General features: G+C 42.6%; 1 protein-coding gene across 1 annotated transcript in view; it reads right to left on the bottom strand.

Moving 5' to 3' along the window:
* Positions 1–17724, bottom strand: part of parvb (parvin, beta) — a 69571-nt gene extending 51847 nt beyond the window's left edge. Inside the window, exon 1 of the mRNA XM_078220121.1 lies at positions 17465–17724. Coding sequence (XP_078076247.1) covers positions 17465–17582 — 118 coding nt within the window. The 5' untranslated portion in view covers positions 17583–17724. The remainder of the gene's footprint in view (positions 1–17464) is intronic.
* Between the last annotated feature and the right edge of the window lie 665 nt (positions 17725–18389).

The raw sequence follows: 18389 nt of genomic DNA on the forward strand, positions 1-18389 counted from the left end.
TCAGAACGGAACAGTTTTTTAATTGGCAGTTTCAATCAGATCCTGGTTGTGAAGCAAGTCTCCAAGAGTACAGCTGAGACTGTATTATGTGGTTGGAAAGTCAGAATGTGGAAAGGTGGCAATGGTTTGCGGATTAGACAAAACCCACTGCTAATGTCTAAAGTGTTGCCAGAACCCACTGACATTTAAAGAGTTGGAGAAAAGAGTCTGAGGGGATTCTGTGACATCAGAACTGTTGTAACTACACGAAGAGTAAGTTTATAGATGTACACCTTGTCCAGGGTCTTCGGATGGAAGATGGCTGTCAGTGAATCATAGAAACCCTACAGTACAGAAAGAGGCCATTCGGCCCATCAAGTCTGCACCGACCACAATCCCACCCAGGCCCTACCCCCATATCCCTACTGATTTACCCACTAATCCCTCTAACCTACTCATCTCAGGACACTAAGGGCAATTTTTTTTTTTAACATGTCCAATCAACCTAACCCGCACATCTTTGGACTGTGGGAGGAAACCGGAGCACCCGGAGGAAACCCACGCAGACACGAGGAGAAGGTGCAAACTCCACACAGACAGTGACCCAAGCCGGGAATCGAACCCAGGTCCCTGGAGCTGTGAAGCAGCAGTGCTAACCACCGTGCCGCCCCCTATGTCACAAGTGCCAAATGTTTGACTAGGAAGTAATCCCATGATCCCACATTTGTGTGGGAAGTAATGTGGATGCTTGTAGCTGTGAGGCGTATTCTTATATCCATCAATTATTTAGAGTGAAATTTACCTCTTGAAATATTTTTTTCCCGTTAATTGTTTGAATTATATTGACTATAGTTGGTTTGTTACTGTTAGTTTTAAATTCCATTAGCGTTGTGGGGTTTCCTTTTTTTTTACATAAAAGTTATCAGTTATCGAAAAGTGATCATGAGCTGGAGCAGAAATCAGGATAAGCTGGAGTTTGGGCATGACAGAGTTCATAGCAAAAATTAGAGAAGTCGAGTCTTGAAGAGTTATGGTTGTGGTGAATGAGACAAGTACTGAGATGGGTATTGTTGCAAGGGATACAAAAATTTTGGATGGTGGATAGGATAGAGGATTTGTTATTTAGCTCAGAATTGAGAATGATTTAGAGGACTCTGAGAAATCTGAATGTAGAGCGGAGCGGACTCTGGACTAAAAAAACGCAAGATTTTAATTGAAGATTTCATTGAAGAAAATGGCAGTGATCAATTTGGTCCCCAGTGGAAATCTGAACATGTGAATAAAAGCAGCATAACTGGGTTATGCACAACTTTAGAAATTCCAGTTTTGTGTTTTCATCCAAACATTTACCTGCTGAGTACTTTTTCAGTTTACTTGGCACTGCTACATTTTAGATGTACTTTAAATGGTAACATACAATTTTAAGCAATTAATTATCTAGCAATTTATGAATAAAGCAATTTGGCTTGATAAGAATTTTATTGAAACACAAATAAATAACAAATAAAAAAGCAAAAGAAAAGCAGAACTTAACGTTCAGAATTTAATGATTGGATGTGAACAGGATGTAACAGACACTGATAATAAGGGTGGGGTTAAAAGCTAGGGGGCAGTGCTGATGCATTGTTTAATCAATTGTGATCAGCTTCCTAGTGCATGCACACATGAATGTAGCTGGAAAGCTTTGGTTCCCCTATTCATTGCAATCACTTCCTTTTTCATTCATGGGACAAACTAATTTTCAAAGAAAGTTTGCTTACTAAAACTTAATATATAAAAAACTCTGGTCTATTTGGTCATCCACACTGAAAATGCTTATTCTAACAGAATAACTACAGCAATATTTCATTTGTAACTTCTCTCCTTGAACTGATATTTTTAAGTCAATAGACCTTAGAAATCTTAGAAACCCAACAGCACAGAAAGAGGCCATTCGGCCCATCGAGTCTGCACCGACCACAATCCCACCCAGGCCCAACCCCCATATCCCTACATATTTACCCACTAATCCCTCTAACCTACGCATCCCAGGACACAGTAAGGGCAATTTTAGCATGGCCAATCAATCTATATTCATACGGATTAGAAGAGTTAAGTCCAATACCAAGTAAATATAAATAGAAAGTTATACAGAACAGTTAAGTTGCAAGGAGTAGATGAAGAAGTGTTACAGCCATTACGAATTGATTCCAGCATAGTTGACTTCTATAGGCGAGTAGTAGATTCTGCAATTGAGGTGTTCTGTGGTTTGGTAGAGATATTTCAGTTGTTTTTTTCCCCCAGCTACAATTCCTTTTTGCTGGTCGGTTGGTTGCCTTCCACAGTGAGAGAGTTTTTCCAGCTGCTTTTCCTCACAGGCAGATCAGCACAGCAGAGAGAGGGAGGCAAGTAAGCAGCAGGCCCTCGGCAGCTCTCTCAGCTAGTCTTTTAACCATCTTTCTTTGTGTATTCCATCTGGACCCAGAATACACCAGTCTCACAACACCAGGTTAAAGTCCAACAGGTTTATTTGTTGGAACAAGCTTTCTGAGTGTTGCTCCTTCTTCAGGTGAGTGAAGTGTTCACAAACAGGACATATATAGACACAGACCTCAATTTACAACATAATGGTTGGAATGCAAGTCTTTACAAATAATCAAGTCTTAAAAGGCACAGACAATGTGGGTGGAGAGAGGGTTAAGCACAGGTTAAAGAGGTGTGAATGGTCACCAACCAGGCAAGTTGTGGGGGTTACAGATAGTGTGACATGAACCCAAGATCCCAGTTGACGCTGTTCTCACGTGTGCAGAACTTGGCTAGCAGTTCTTGCTCAGCGATTCTGCGTTGTTGTGTGTCGTGAAGGCTGCCTTGGAGAATGCCTACCCGAAGATCAGAGGCTGAATGCCCGCGACTGCTGAAGTGTTTCCCGACAGGAAGAGGACACTCCTGCCTGGTGATTGCCGAGCGGTATTCATTCATCCATTGTCGTAGCGTCTGCATGGTCTCATCGATGTGCAATGCTCGGGACATCCTTTCCTGCAGCGTATCAGGTAGACAACATTGGCCGAGTCGCAAGAGTATATACCGTGTATCTGGTGGATGGTGTTCTCACGTGAGATGATGGCATCCATGTCGATGATCCGGCACGTCTTGCAAAGGTTGCTATGGCAGGGTTGTGTGGTGTCATGGTCACTGTTCTCCTGAAGGCTGGATAGTTTGCTGCGGACAATGGTCTGTTTGAGGTTGTGCGACTGTTTGAAGGCAAGGAGTAGGGGTGTGGGGATGGCCTTGGCGAGATGTTCGTCTTCATCAATGACATGTTGAAGGCTCCGGAGAAGATGTCGTAGCTTCTCCGCTCCGGGGAAGTACTGGATGACGAAGGGTACTCTGTCCGCCGTGTCCCGTGTTTGCCTTCTGAGGAGGTCGCTGCGGTTTTTCACTGTGGCACGTCGGAACTGTCGATCAATGAGTTGAGCGCCACATTCTGCTCTTATGAGGGCATCTTTCAGCGTCTGGAGGTGTCTGTTGCGATCCTCCTCATTTGAGCAGATCCTGCTTGTCCGTAGGGGATGGCTTCTTTAACGTGTTTAGGGTGGAAGCTGGAGAAGTGGAGCATCGGGAGTTTATCCATGGGCTTGCGGTACAGTGAAGTGCTTGGTGACCGTCCTTGATGGAGATGCGTGTGTCTAAGAATGCAACCGATTCTGGAGAGTAGTCCATGGTGAGTCTGATGGCGGGGTAGAACTTGTTGATGTCATCATGTAGTTGTTCCAGTGATAGTTCGCAAAAGTCCAAAGGAAGAAAATGTCATCGATGTATCTAGTGTATAGCATCGGTTGAAGGTCCTCTGCGGTGAAGAGGTCTTGTTCGAACCTGTGCATGAAGATGTTGGCATATTGAGGTGCGAATTTGGTTCCGCATGGCTGTTCCATGTGTCTGGATGAAAAACTGGTTGTTGAAGGTGAAGACATTGTGGTCCAGGATGAAGCGGATGAGTTGTAGAATTGTACCTGGAGATTGGCAGTTGTCATCCCCGACAGACAAGCCCTCCGTTCTTATGAGGGCATCTTTCAGCACCTGTAGGTGGCTGTTGCGATCCTCCTCATCTGAGCAGATTCTGTGTATACAGAGGGCTTGTCTGTCGGGGATGACAACTGCCAATCTCCAGGTACAATTCTACAACTCATCTGCTTCATCCTGGACCACAATGTCTTCACCTTCAACAACCAGTTTTTCATCCAGACACATGGAACAGCCATGGGGACCAAATTCGCACCTCAATATGCCAACATCTTGATGCACAGGTTCAAACAAGACCTCTTCACTGCAGAGGACCTTCAACCGATGCTATACACTAGATACATTGATGACATTTTCTTCCTTTGGACTCATGGTGAACAATCACTGAAACAACTATATGACGACATCAACAAGTTCCATCCCACCATCAGACTCACCACGGACTACTCTCCGGAATCAGTTGCATTCTTGGACACACGCATCTCCATTAAGGACAGTCACCTCAGCACTTCACTGTACCGCAAGCCCACGGATAACCTCCCAATGCTCCACTTATCCAGCTTCCACCCTGAACACGTTAAAGAAGCCCTCCATATACACAGGGTCTGCCCAGATGAGGAGGATCGCAACAGACACCTACAGATGCTGAAAAATGCCCTCATAACAGCAGGATATAGTGCTCAAGTCATTGATCGACAGTTCCGACACGCCACAGCGAAAAACCGCACCGACCTCCTCAGAAGGCAAACACGGGACACGGCGGACAGAGTACCCTTCGTCGTCCAGTACTTCCCCGGAGCAGAGAAGCGACGACATCTTCTCCAGAGCCTTCAACATGTCACCGATGAAAACGAACATCTCGCCAAGGCCATCCCTACAACCCAGTTCTTGCCTTCAAACAACCACACAACCTCAAACAGACCATTGTCCGGAGCAAACTACCCAGCCTTCAGGAGAACAGTGACCACGACACCACACATCCCTGCCACAGCAACCTCTGCAAGATGTGCCGGATCATCGAGATGGATGCCATCATCTCACATGAGAACACCATACTCCAGCTACACAGTATATACACTTGCGACTCGGCCAATGTTGTCTACCTGATACGCTGCAAGAAAGGATGTCCCGAGGCATGGTACATTGGTGAGACCATGCAGACACTACAACAACGGATGAATGAACACCACTTGACAATCACCAGGCAGGAGGTGTTCTCTTCCTGTCAGGAAACACTTCAGCAGTCACGGGCATTCAGCCAATGATCTTCGGGTAAGCGTTCTCCAAGGCGGCCTTCACGACACACGGCAACACGGAATCGCCGAGCAAAAATTGCTAGCCAAGTTCCACACACATGAGGATGGCCTCAACCGGGATATTGGGTTCATGTCACACTATCTGTAACTCCCACAACTTGCCTGGGTTTGCAAAATCTCACTAACTGTCCTGGCTGGGGACAATTCACACCTCTTTAACCTGTGCTTAACCCTCTCTCCATTCAAATTGCCTGTACTTGTAAAGACTTGATTACCTGTAAAGATTGCATTCCAACCATTATCTTGAAAATTGAGTTTGTGTCTATGTATGTCCTGTTTGTGAACATAATTCTTCACTCACCTGAAGAAGGAACAACACTCCGAAAGCTTGTGCTACCAAATAAACCTGTTGGACTTTAACCTGGTATTGTGAGACTTCTTACTGTGCTTACCCTAGTCCAACGTCAGCATCTCCACATCTGGGCAATTAAACATAGGGTCTTTGAGATGGGATGGCAATTATGTTCCTTTGTCTTCACCAGAGATATCAGTCTTTGGATGCTTTTAGAAGTTCATTGTCTGGAAACATGGGAAGGGGTTCCATTGTCCCTTCAGGAATCACCCTCCAGCCATTCCTGTCAGTGGCTAACTACACATTCTCAGCCATCTCCAGGATGTGTCCATTTTAAAATATAATACACAGATCTTTCCTTATAGTCTAAGATTTCTGTGTATAATTCCATTTTTGTCTCCATTGTCATAACAGTTAGCCAATGGTATTAATAGATACAAGTCATTGTGAATATATGAAGTTAGATCACAGATCACCATGATCTCACTGAATACTGGAACAGGATCAAAGGGCTAAATGGCATACTCCTGTTCCTACATCCAACAAAAAATAAAGGTGATCCTTGGTTTTATTAATAGAGGCATAGTTTATGAAAACAAGGAAGTTGTATTAAACATTTACATAACACTGTTTACGCCTGGAGCACTACAGTATATTCAATTCTGGGCACCACACATTAGGAGGGATGTCAAAGCCTTGGAAAAAATGCAGCAGACATTTACCAGAATGCTACTAGGAATGAATAACCTCTGCACTAAGAGGAGTGAGGTTAAAGGAGATTTACGATGTTCAAAATCATGAATTGTTTTAATGGAATAAATAAGCAAAAACCACTTCCAGCAGCAAGAGTCAGTAAAGGATGCAGATGTCTTATGGGGAGACAGTGGCATAGTAGTGTCATTGGACTAGTAATCCAGGAACATGGGTTCAAATCCCACCTCAGCAACTGGTGCAATTTGAAGTCAGTCTCAGTTTCATGATCACCATTACTAGCATCGACTGTTGTAAAAACCCATCTGAAAATTCACTAATTTCTTTTAGGGAAGGAATTCTGTTATCCTTACCTGGTCTAACCTACATGTGACTCCAAATCCACAGCAATGTGTTTGACTCTTAACTGCCCTCTCAAATGATGCGGCAAGTCACTTTGCTCAAGGGCAATTAGGGATGGGCAACAAATACTGGCCTTGCTAGTGACACCTGCATCCAAGAAAGAATAAAGGTGCTTTTAGTTCTTTTTTTTCTAAGAAATTGGTTTTTTTGGCATAGTGAGGTGCTGTGATCTGAAATGGCCAGAAAGGATGGTGGCAGCAGATTCAATAGTAACATTCAAATTTATCCATTTCACTTTTGAAGAGAAAAAATACATAGATTGAAGAAAGAGCAGGAAATTGGGATTGAAAGGTTGTTGTATCAAAGCGCTATGCAGGCATGATCCAAATGGCTTCCTTCAGTGGTGTATCATTCTAGAAGAAGGTGTACTGGACACAATTTCAGCTAATAAAGGAAATCAGAGGTATGGTTCCATGTGGAATTTACAAAGTGGGGGTGGAATTAGGAGAGAGGGGTTAAAGCCTCATACTGAGTCAGGAACCACAATTTTCAGAGGAACCTAAAACTTTCCCTTGGGGGAAAAAGTAAATATTGGAAAAGATGGACTATTATATTTCTCAGAAGTATCTCAAAGTGCTTCACATAAAATGAAGTTCTATAATGTGCACTTACCATTGTTATGTCGGTATATCAGGCGATTCCTAATAAAGATCATGTCAATTATTTGTGTAATTGAAGTATTATAATCAAGATACTTCCTTCTGGTTTTAAACAGGGAACTTTGTTAATTAAATATACTTTACTGACCATAATCTGAGAGTTGGTATTTTCAATGCAAAACTGAATAGAATGACCAAACTATTCCTTGAAGAACTTTTCAGCAATCTATGCACTTTATTCCTGGTAACTTAAGCCCCTGTTGGTAGCTCTTACTTACACAGAGTTGGTAAATGGTCAGTATTTCCAGCTCTAATGATACTGAAAATATTTTTTGTGTTCGTCCTATTATAGTTTTATGCTCAGTTATTCTAGTCAGGCGACATCCATCACAAACTAAAATTATGAATAGCGTATTCATTTAAATATAATTAAATTGAAAAAATAAATGGTGTAAGCTGCTCCAGTAATCACTATGTGAATGTCAAACTAGAGTAATCATGCAGTAACAGCCACATAATCTGTCATTTGTACTTTCTACCTTTTAATCATCTTTCAACTGATCCAATCTTCAAAGTTTTCATGGTTTTCCTATTATTCTCCACCCTCTACTGAAATATCCTCACTTTCTCCTCAGTGGTCTTTGCACTGAGTGACTCCTCATCCTTAACCATTTTAATTTCCACCTGATTTATCTCATTCCATTTCTTCAATTTTCCGTCCCCTTTCGGTAAAATTTACTCTTCCAATTAGTTCTGGCACCTTCTTTACCCAAATATCACATCTTAAAGATTTCAATTGCCAAGTCATTTCTTACTATTTTTTTGAAACAATTCACCTCTACCTCTAGACCATGCACTCTATCTGTCCTTTGAAAAAAAACTTCTCCTTACTCCTTTTCCTCTGATATACCATTTGCATTAACATTGACAGCTTCTTTGATCCATTTGACACCATCTTACCTCTACTTTCAATGCCACAATTCTCTACAAATCTAGTGTTGTGCACGTATGAGACTCACAGTGGGCCTGTGGGACCAATGACTGGATGTCACTGCTAAATCTGATTTAACCAAAGCTGTCACTCCACCTTTACATTCAAATCCTTCAATTACTATTCATCACCATAGATCCAATCTTCCCCCATCTCCTCAAAGGGATTTTCTTCTGGTGATCATGTTTGTCCAGAATGGCACAGAACTTCATCTCATTCATCATTTACAAGCTGCTCAGTGATATCACCCATAAGTACAGCATCAGTTTCCCAACTTAATGATCTTTTGAAGTTCTACCTCTTTACCATAGTCTCCAATGTAATTGTCACAATAACAATATATTTTGTGTTAGTAATCAATGTATATAAAAGGTATTTATATACAACTCATCAATTTTCAAATAGCATACTAAAAAATCATGTTCATATAATTCATTGCATTCTTAAGTCTGTTTCAAATGGAGGAATGAATCTTACATGACAGTGCCTTTCACATTCTCAGGATATTCCAAAGCATTCTGCACCTAATTGAAAAGTAATCACCATGATTTTGTAGGAGGATGCAGCAAATAACTTGTATCCAGCAGGATCTCACAAAAAGCAAATAGATAATACACTAGTCTAAATCTGGAAGTCTTTTGATTTGACAGGATATTAAACTAGGTACCTGAAGAACTCACACTCTCCTTGAAATAATACCAAATACGTTAACACAAAAAGATGCCGGGGCTTGGTTTACTATCTTAACCAAAAGATATCAACTCCAACAATGTAGTAGTATTCATAATTACACTGAATTTTCAGCTTGGATTATATGTTCCAGTCCAGGAGTGAGTTTGCAACCTCCTGAACTAGAGACAAGGGTGCCATTTAATTATACCTAAAACCTTTGGTCTCAAGTATCAACTGTCCCATTTGAAGCAGAGGACAAATGTTACAATTCTGGATTCCCCTCGCTCCACCAACTCTTTTGTCTCGGGCCACAGCTAAAGGGGTATTTGCATAAGCAGACAAAATCTTAAATAAATCCATGTCTTCATACATGTCTGGAGGAGTAACACAAGACAGGACTCTGAATTACCCATAGTTATGATACAGTACACTAGAGATTAAAATAATCTTCAGAAATGGTCATACAATTACAATGGGGCAAACAATAACTGCCCAAATTATTTAAAATTGAGCACAACTTAGGAAGCAACACCAGTAACCGGAAATCCAATTCTTAAAACGATAAAGAAGGAAAGAGTCTACAACAGGTTTTAACATAACCTCTTTAGCATGGACTCCTCATTGTATCTGCTAATCTGACAGAATTTTGGGCAAAACAACTGCAAATACTCTCAGTCAATGGTATGATTGACTGACAATAAATCAACTTCATAATTGAAATGAAATGAAAAGTAAGCAGCTGGGGCAGATAGTATTTTAAGGCCAGAAAGAGAGATTCATTCATTCCTCCCTCAGCATTTGGGTTTGCATACATCCTACTTTAAAAAAGACTTTCAGCCATCAAACAATTTCTAACCTACTTCATTTTGGAACACTTACCGAGGAAGCTAACCTAATCTTATTGACTACATGGATTGCTTATTGTAGCCACCCCTCAACAAAAGCCAAAGGGAACCTTTTAACAACATATTCATCTCAAATCAATTAGAAATTATTTGGTTATATATAAGCATAATACTAAAAAAAAACACCACCCAGTTACAACTCCTTCACAAAAATTTGAACCTCAGAAGAAATTCAATCGCATAGTTTATGAAGTTATAAAAAAAGTTTCAACATTGATTAGTTGGCATTAATCCAGTCTGATATACTATCCAGTAGATAGTATTCTTAAACTGCCCAGCCATTTGGTAATTTATCATTGCTTCTGAACTTCTTTCCTACTGCAATTGGAATGTGTATTTTCACAACTATACAAAGGTACAATTTCTATAATAAAATGTACAGTACAAACAGATAATATATCAGGAGCATGCAACAATAGGAGTTGATGTTTTCTCTATTAATGCAGAAATTGTACCAGTACAATAGCTAAGACATTGTTTCAAACATTACAAATTCAGGGCTTCTCCCACTCTCAGCTTGTGTAAAAGGATAGTTTTCTTAAACAGAGCCGCACCCATGGTGATCTGAAATACTCTCTTATGCATACATCCAATTACTTAAAAGTACAAGTTTGTGGAGAATTAAACATTGCAAGAGTTTAATGATTAAGATTGGCTCTAAAGATACAATTTTCAAAAATGCACTAGTTTTGGACTGCTGACTTTTGGCAGGTGCAGGTGGTCTTGCTTTAGCATATATTTGTTTTAGCATACATTTGTTTTTCTAAAAGGGGGGGGGAATTAGAGAGATTTAGAGCTGTCTACAATCTTATCTTTCAGTCTCTGTGGGGATGTGCAATCGGTTGTATGTTGTCGAAATGTGATCAAATATAATTCCTTTTTACTTTTTTTGGCATTAAGCTTTGATAGATTTTAGTTTCATATCAATATGTTTATTATTTCAGATTTCTCATCCATTAGAATTAGGGAAAGAACATTTTAAAATTATGGTTTTATTTACAGCTAGGACTCTTGTCCTCAAGTTCCTGGGTTGTATCAACCATGGAAACAGTAAACAAACTGAGAACAAAAACTTCAGCTGAAACTAAAAAGCAGATGGGGAAGTACAATGCCCTTTGCTCGAATACAGAACTTGCTGATCTCGGAGAAATTCTTCTGCAGTTCTGGTTTTTGGTGTATATCCGAGGTTTACCAGACTGTTACTTGGAATGGGTGGGTTGTCTTACGAAGAAAGGTTTATATCGCTGGAGTTTAGTAGAGTAAGAAGCGACTTGACTGAAATATGAAATCCTGAGTGGTCTTGACAGGGTGAATGTGGAAGTAGGCGTTTCCTCTTGTGGGAGAATCTAGAATGATTAGTCACTGTTTCAACATAAGGGGTCACCCATTTCAAATGGAGGTGAAATTTTTTTCTTCAGGGTCTTGAGTCTTTGGAGCTCTCTTCCCGAAAAAAGGGTGCTGGCATTAGTGGCTTTGAATATTTGTAAGGCAGAGGTGGATAGATTCTTTGAAGCAAGAAGGTGATATATTATCAGGGGTAGGCAGAATGCAAATTTGAGGTTACCATTAGATCAGCCATGACCTTATTGAATAGGCAAATGGCCTACCCCTGCTCCTTGTCCTATGTTTGTATGGTTTGGGTCATTCTTAGCATATAAGGGCTAGGAAAGAAACTATACAGATTAGTATGTGACACAAAGGAATGGGGGATGGGCCATATCTTCTATCCAAAAGGCAATATTAAATTGCCTAACGTGTTTTCATATTGTTTATAAATTGTTGCTTAAATATTGATACTTTATATATTATATTAATGCTTCAATAACATGATAACTTAGCAATATGGAGTCAGCTTGACAGTCCAAAGGAATTTAAAATTTATTACAATGGGAACTAAATCTATTCTTTAATACTAGTATATCCCGGACTGGACTGTGTTCAGCTCATTCACCATATACCTCTGATCTGCCAATAATTGGAAGATCGGAGTTTATAGCTCACAACTGTAAATCTAAAAAGTTGTGTTTATTAAATATGCACAGGCATTAAATAAAACATCTTTACTTGGTGCAGTAGTTTAAACTCAGGCGTTTAATATCAACATTTCAGAATTATATCTTTTAACAGTTTCAGATGAAGCAAAACATAGACTCTCAGCAGGATGGGCTCTCTTCTTTGTACCTATCTTCACAGTAGACACAAAAGTATACCAAAAACAGTGGGCAGGCAGGGGGCAATGAGACTGAGCAACTTATTAATAAATACAGTAAAGAAAAAGTACCAGATAAAGGATTTTAAAAATTATTTTATGGGATGCGTCTCTGGCCAGCATTTGTCCATCTGTCTAATTTGCCCTTGAACTGAGTAGCTTGCTCAGCCACTTCAGAAGGCAATTAAAAGTCAACCACATTACTGTGGGTCTGGAGTCATATGTAGGCCAGACAAGGTAACGACGGGAGATTTCTCTGAAGGGACATCGGTGAACCAGATAAGTTTGCATGAAAATCACTGATATGTTAATAACATGCTTGTTGGTGAAGCCTTTTCCTTGGTGAAAGAGTATTGATTTTGCTCAGTGTCACCACTCCTCACATGCAGTATCCCAACTCTCCTCTAATAGGTTCACATACCTATCACACATTTCCTTTAACAATGTAATTGACATTAGCAAACCTTAATGTAATGACAAGACATTGACAATCATTACTGAGACCAGTTTTCAATTTCAGGTTTCATTATTGTTTTTTTTTTCATGCCACCAGCTACATGGTGGGATTTGAACTTATCTTTAGAACATTAGCCTGGGCCTCTGGATTACTGGTCCATTGATATTACCACTACACCACCATTTCTTCATTAAATGTTGAAAAAAATCACCTGGACTTGATGGCCTAGATTCAAAAGAGATGGCTGCAGAAACAGTGGATGTATTGGTTGGAACTTTTCAAAATTCCCTAGATTCTGGGGAAGGTCCAGCAGATAGGTAGCAAATATTAACACTACTATTCAAGCAAGGCAGGAAGAGAGAAAATGGAATTGCAGGCTAGTTAGTTTGAATTCATTAAGGTGGTCTTAACTGGGCACTTAGAAAATAATTATATAATTAGGCATAATGAGCATGGTTTTCCAAAAGGCAAATCACATTTGACAAATCTATTAGAGTTACTTGAGGATGTAACCAGCAGGGTAGATAAAGTGGAATCAATGGATGCAGTATATTTGGACTTCCAAAAGGTATTCAGTGAGCTGTTACATGAAAGGTACCACAAAATATGGGCTCCTAGGGTTGGGAATAATTTTTGCATGGATGGAGGATTTGTTAATGAACAGAAAGCAGAAATAAATGGGGCTTGCAACTTAGTTAGAGTATAACTAATGGAGTACTGCATGGATCATTACTGGAGCATCAGTTTACAAAATTTGTTGACTGAGGGTAATGTATTCAAACTTATTGACAATACAAAGCTAGATAGGACAGTAAGCTGCGAGTAAGACAAAAAGCCTGCACAGGGATATATACTGGTTAAGTGAGCGGACAAGAAGGAGTACAATATGGGAAAATGCGATGGTCATAGAATCATAGAATCCCCAGTGTACAGAAGGAGACCATTCGGCCCATTGAGTTTGTACGGACCACAATTCCACACAGGCCCTATCCCAGTAACCCCACATATTTACCCTGCTAATCCCCCTGACACTAGGATCAATTCAGCATGACCAATCAACCTAACCCGCACATCTTTGGACTGTGGTAGGAAACGGGAGCACTTGGAGGAACCCTCACAGACATGGGGAGAAAGTGCAAATTCCACAGTGACCTGAGGCCAGAACTGAACCTGGGTCCCTGGCACTGTGAGGCAGCAATGCTAACCACTGTGCCACCATGCCACCCGGTTACTTTGTTAGTGTGAATTTAAAAAATCAGGATGATTTAAATGTTTTAAAGTGAGCATGTAGGTACAACAAGCAATGAGGAAGGCAAGTTGCACATTGGACATGATTGCAAGAGGATTGCATACTAGAATGAGAAAGTTGCGCTATAATCGTACAGTGCTTTCGTGAGACCACAAGTTGAGTAGTGTAGATATATTTGGTCTCCTTCTCTGTCAAAGGATGTACCTTGGAGGTGATACAGCAAAGATTCACTAAATTGATTTCTGGGATGAGGGCGTTGGCCTAAGAGATTGATTAGAAATGGCCTGTGTTCTCTGGCATTTAGAAGAATGAGATGTGATCTAATTGAAACCAAGATTCTGAAGTGGTTTGATAGGTTGGGTGCCAGTAATGAAGTGGAAATGGTCGAGATCAACGGTGATGAAGTGTAAATGGTTGAGAGTTTCAAGTTTCTAGGTGTCTGGATCATCAGTAACTTATCCTGGTCCCTCCATGCTGATGCCACGGTTAAGAAAATCCACCAATGCCTCTACTTTCTCAGGAGGGTAAGGAAATTTGGCATGTCCGCTATGACTTTTGCCAGTTAGCATCCTTTCTGGATGTATCACAGTTTGGTATGGCTCATACTCTGACCAAGACTGCAAAAAATTACAAAGGGCTGTGATCGTAGCCCAGTCCATCACGCAAACCAGCCTTCCATCCATTGACTGTCTACACTTCCCACTGCCTCGGAAATACAGCCAAGATAATCAAGGACCCCACGCATCCCAGACATTCTCTTCCACCTTCTTCTGTCAGGAAAAAGATACAAAAGTCTGACAACTCATACCAAACAGCTTCTTCCCTGCTGCTATCAGACTTTTGAATGGACCTACCATATATTAAGTTGATCTTTCTCTACACTCTAGCTATGACTTTAACACTGTATTCTGCACTCTCTCCTTTCCTTCTCCCCTATTTACTGATTGAATGGTATGTTTTGTCTGTATAAGTGCCCAAGAAACAATACTTTTTGCTGTATCCCAATACATATTACAATAATAAATCAAATCAACAAGATTGCTTCCTTTGGTTCAGGAGTAAAAATGGGGACACTTTTAGGAAAACAGTAGATATTTAAAGCAAGAGATGAGGAAGAACTGCTTCACTTGGGCTTGTGAATCTTCAGAATTCTCCACCAGAGAATTTAGTATAGTTAAGTTTTTGATATTTTGGCTTATTGGCTTATTCCTGTTCTTGTCAGTGATTTGAACTTGCGTTTTCCAGTTCAACTGAAGCCACAAAGGCTGCCATAGTTACATCTGGCCCAGGCAGTTTATACACATCATGGAAAAAAATCCTTTTTTTAAAAATCCCAGATTTTTTCTCAAAAGTCAGGTACACATTAAATCATAGCTTCCAGCAGTCGTAACATTAAATGCCAGTTTTCTGCAAAAATAGACAGATTCTAATCAAACACAGACAAATTAAAATATTATGGGCTATTCATCCAAAATGTTAATTCCGTTTCACTCCACAGATGCTGCCAGACCAGCTGAGCTTTTCCAGCTTTTTTGTTTCCAACTTAGGCTTGGTCCTGTTTGTCAAGTGGTAATCTTACACATTAACGTTTTACAAACTAAAGCCTGGACCCTCTAAAACAACCAACTCATTTCCTTCAAAAGGCTGAATTTGACTAGCCATTGTTAGCTTTTAAACTTACAAAATAAATCTCCCGACAGAAACAGCAGTTAGTTGTTTGAATTTACCAACGTAATCCAGGTAAAACCTCCAAATGAGATCTTTAAATTTTAAAATCATTTACAGCAGCTCAAATTCCAGTTGTCATATGAACAAAATTGTAGAAAAATAATTTTCTTTTAAAATAAATGTTAAAATACAAAGAGAATATGAGTTTTATTAAAACAGCATTACTTCAATTTAAAACATTTATGGGAACAACCTGGAAATAGGGTAACTCTTTAAATGTACAGAAAACAACATGAGGGGTATTTTCAAGCGGATCGGGGGGATTAATTTGGCTTTAGAAAGTGCTTTAAAGACTAAATAACACAGAGGCACAACTTTAATTAAAATCTCAAGCGAGTAAAGCATGAACTGAAGGTATTTAAAACTTCTTTTTACAATTGAACAGAGGAAAGAGAATCACTGTCTCACACGACCGTGTGGATATTGAGAGGCTGTCCCACCACCGACCCCCCCAAACCAAACATCCCCATTGTCCCTGTCCACACCCCCATATCCCCTCTCCTCACCCCCATATCCCCTCTCCTCACCCTTTCCCCCCCAATCATATCCCCTCTCCTCACCCCCTTTCCCCCAATCATATCCCCTCTCCTCACCCCCTTTCCCCCAATCATATCCCCTCTCCTCATATCCCCCCACCCCCATATCCCCTCTCCTCATATCCCCCCACCCCCATATCCCCTCTCCTCATATCCCCCCACCCCCATATCCCCTCTCCTCATATCCCCCCACCCCCATATCCCCTCTCCTCATATCCCCCCACCCCCATATCCCCTCTCCTCATATCCCCCCACCCCCATATCCCCTCTCCTCATATCCCCCCACCCCCATATCCCCTCTCCTCATATCCCCCCACCCCCATATCCCCTCTCCTCATATCCCCCCACCCCCATATCCCCTCTCCTCATATCCCCCCACCCCCATATCCCCTCTCCTCATATCCCCCCACCCCCATATCCCCTCTCCTCATATCCCCCCACCCCCATATCCCCTCTCCTCATATCCCCCCACCCCCATATCCCCTCTCCTCATATCCCCCCACCCCCATATCCCCTCTCCTCATATCCCCCCACCCCCATATCCCCTCTCCTCATATCCCCCCACCCCCATATCCCCTCTCCTCATATCCCCCCACCCCCATATCCCCTCTCCTCATATCCCCCCACCCCCATATCCCCTCTCCTCATATCCCCCCACCCCCATATCCCCTCTCCTCATATCCCCCCACCCCCATATCCCCTCTCCTCATATCCCCCCACCCCCATATCCCCTCTCCTCATATCCCCCCACCCCCATATCCCCTCTCCTCATATCCCCCCACCCCCATATCCCCTCTCCTCATATCCCCCCACCCCCATATCCCCTCTCCTCATATCCCCCCACCCCCATATCCCCTCTCCTCATATCCCCCCACCCCCATATCCCCTCTCCTCATATCCCCCCACCCCCATATCCCCTCTCCTCATATCCCCCCACCCCCATATCCCCTCTCCTCATATCCCCCCACCCCCATATCCCCTCTCCTCATATCCCCCCACCCCCATATCCCCTCTCCTCATATCCCCCCACCCCCATATCCCCTCTCCTCATATCCCCCCACCCCCATATCCCCTCTCCTCATATCCCCCCACCCCCATATCCCCTCTCCTCATATCCCCCCACCCCCATATCCCCTCTCCTCATATCCCCCCACCCCCATATCCCCCCACCCCCATATCCCCCCACCCCCATATCCCCCCACCCCCATATCCCCCCACCCCCATATCCCCTCTCCTCATATCCCCCCACCCCCATATCCCCTCTCCTCATATCCCCCCACCCCCATATCCCCTCTCCTCATATCCCCCCACCCCCATATCCCCTCTCCTCACCCCCTTTTCCCCATCATAGCCCCTCTCCTCATCTCCCCCCCCAATCATCATTGTCCCTCTCTCCTCACCCGGCCGGCGGCTCCTCACCTTCTTTGGCCTTTTTCTTTCTCACCAATGTCCCTCCCAGCTTTCCCAGGAAAGATTCGTCCTTCTTCATCCTGCCGGCTGCCTGACTGTTCTGGGACCGGAGTGGTGTGGTGGCCATGCCCGCTTTGCTCTGTTACTCGATCAGCAGCACCACCACCATTCCGCTCTCCGCTCCCCCGTCTCTGCGGGAGCCGCAAGCGACAGGATGTGGTCAACCGCCCACAAACCACCTCCACCACACACACAGCCCGCTCACATTCCCAAAACAGCGCCCTCTCCCCGCGCCCGCAGCCAGCGCTGCTGATTGCTGCTATTAAATTCCACCCTTGTTCTCAGCCTCCCGCTCCCTCCAAACAGAACATTCTCCTTACTGGGAATTATCAGTCATTCACCAGGCACAAAGCAGAATCCCGACAGTGCAGAAGGAGGACATTCGGCCCATCAAGGGAGGGAAATGGCAGGCACACCTTAATGGCAAAATCCATGAGCTCCTTGAACTTATTGATGGAAGTGAGAACAAAGAACAAACAAAGAACAATACAGCACAGGAACAGGCCCTTCGGCCCTCCAAGCCCGCGCCGCTCCCCGGTCCAGGATTGAATCCTGAATCCAGGATCCCCGCCCAATTTTCCAGCCTATCTACATACCAATATCCTATCCACCGAGCTGTCCCTCACAGCTACGATGCTTTGTTCATTACAACCTATTAACTTACCCCCACCCCCCCATTCCAGACCATGTGATCTCCAGGGAGAGGCGAAAACCCAGAGTGAAAAACCCCAGGGCCAATATGGGGAAAAAAAAATCTGGGAAATTCCTCTCCGACCCCCTGAGGCGATCGAAACGAGTCCAGGAGATCACAATGGCCCCGATCGGAAAATGCTTCCCAACCCTAGTCATTTCCACTTCCACGAACACCATATGA

Source organism: Mustelus asterias, chromosome 9 (genome assembly GCF_964213995.1).
Source record: "Mustelus asterias chromosome 9, sMusAst1.hap1.1, whole genome shotgun sequence".
Lineage (NCBI taxonomy): Eukaryota > Metazoa > Chordata > Chondrichthyes > Carcharhiniformes > Triakidae > Mustelus > Mustelus asterias.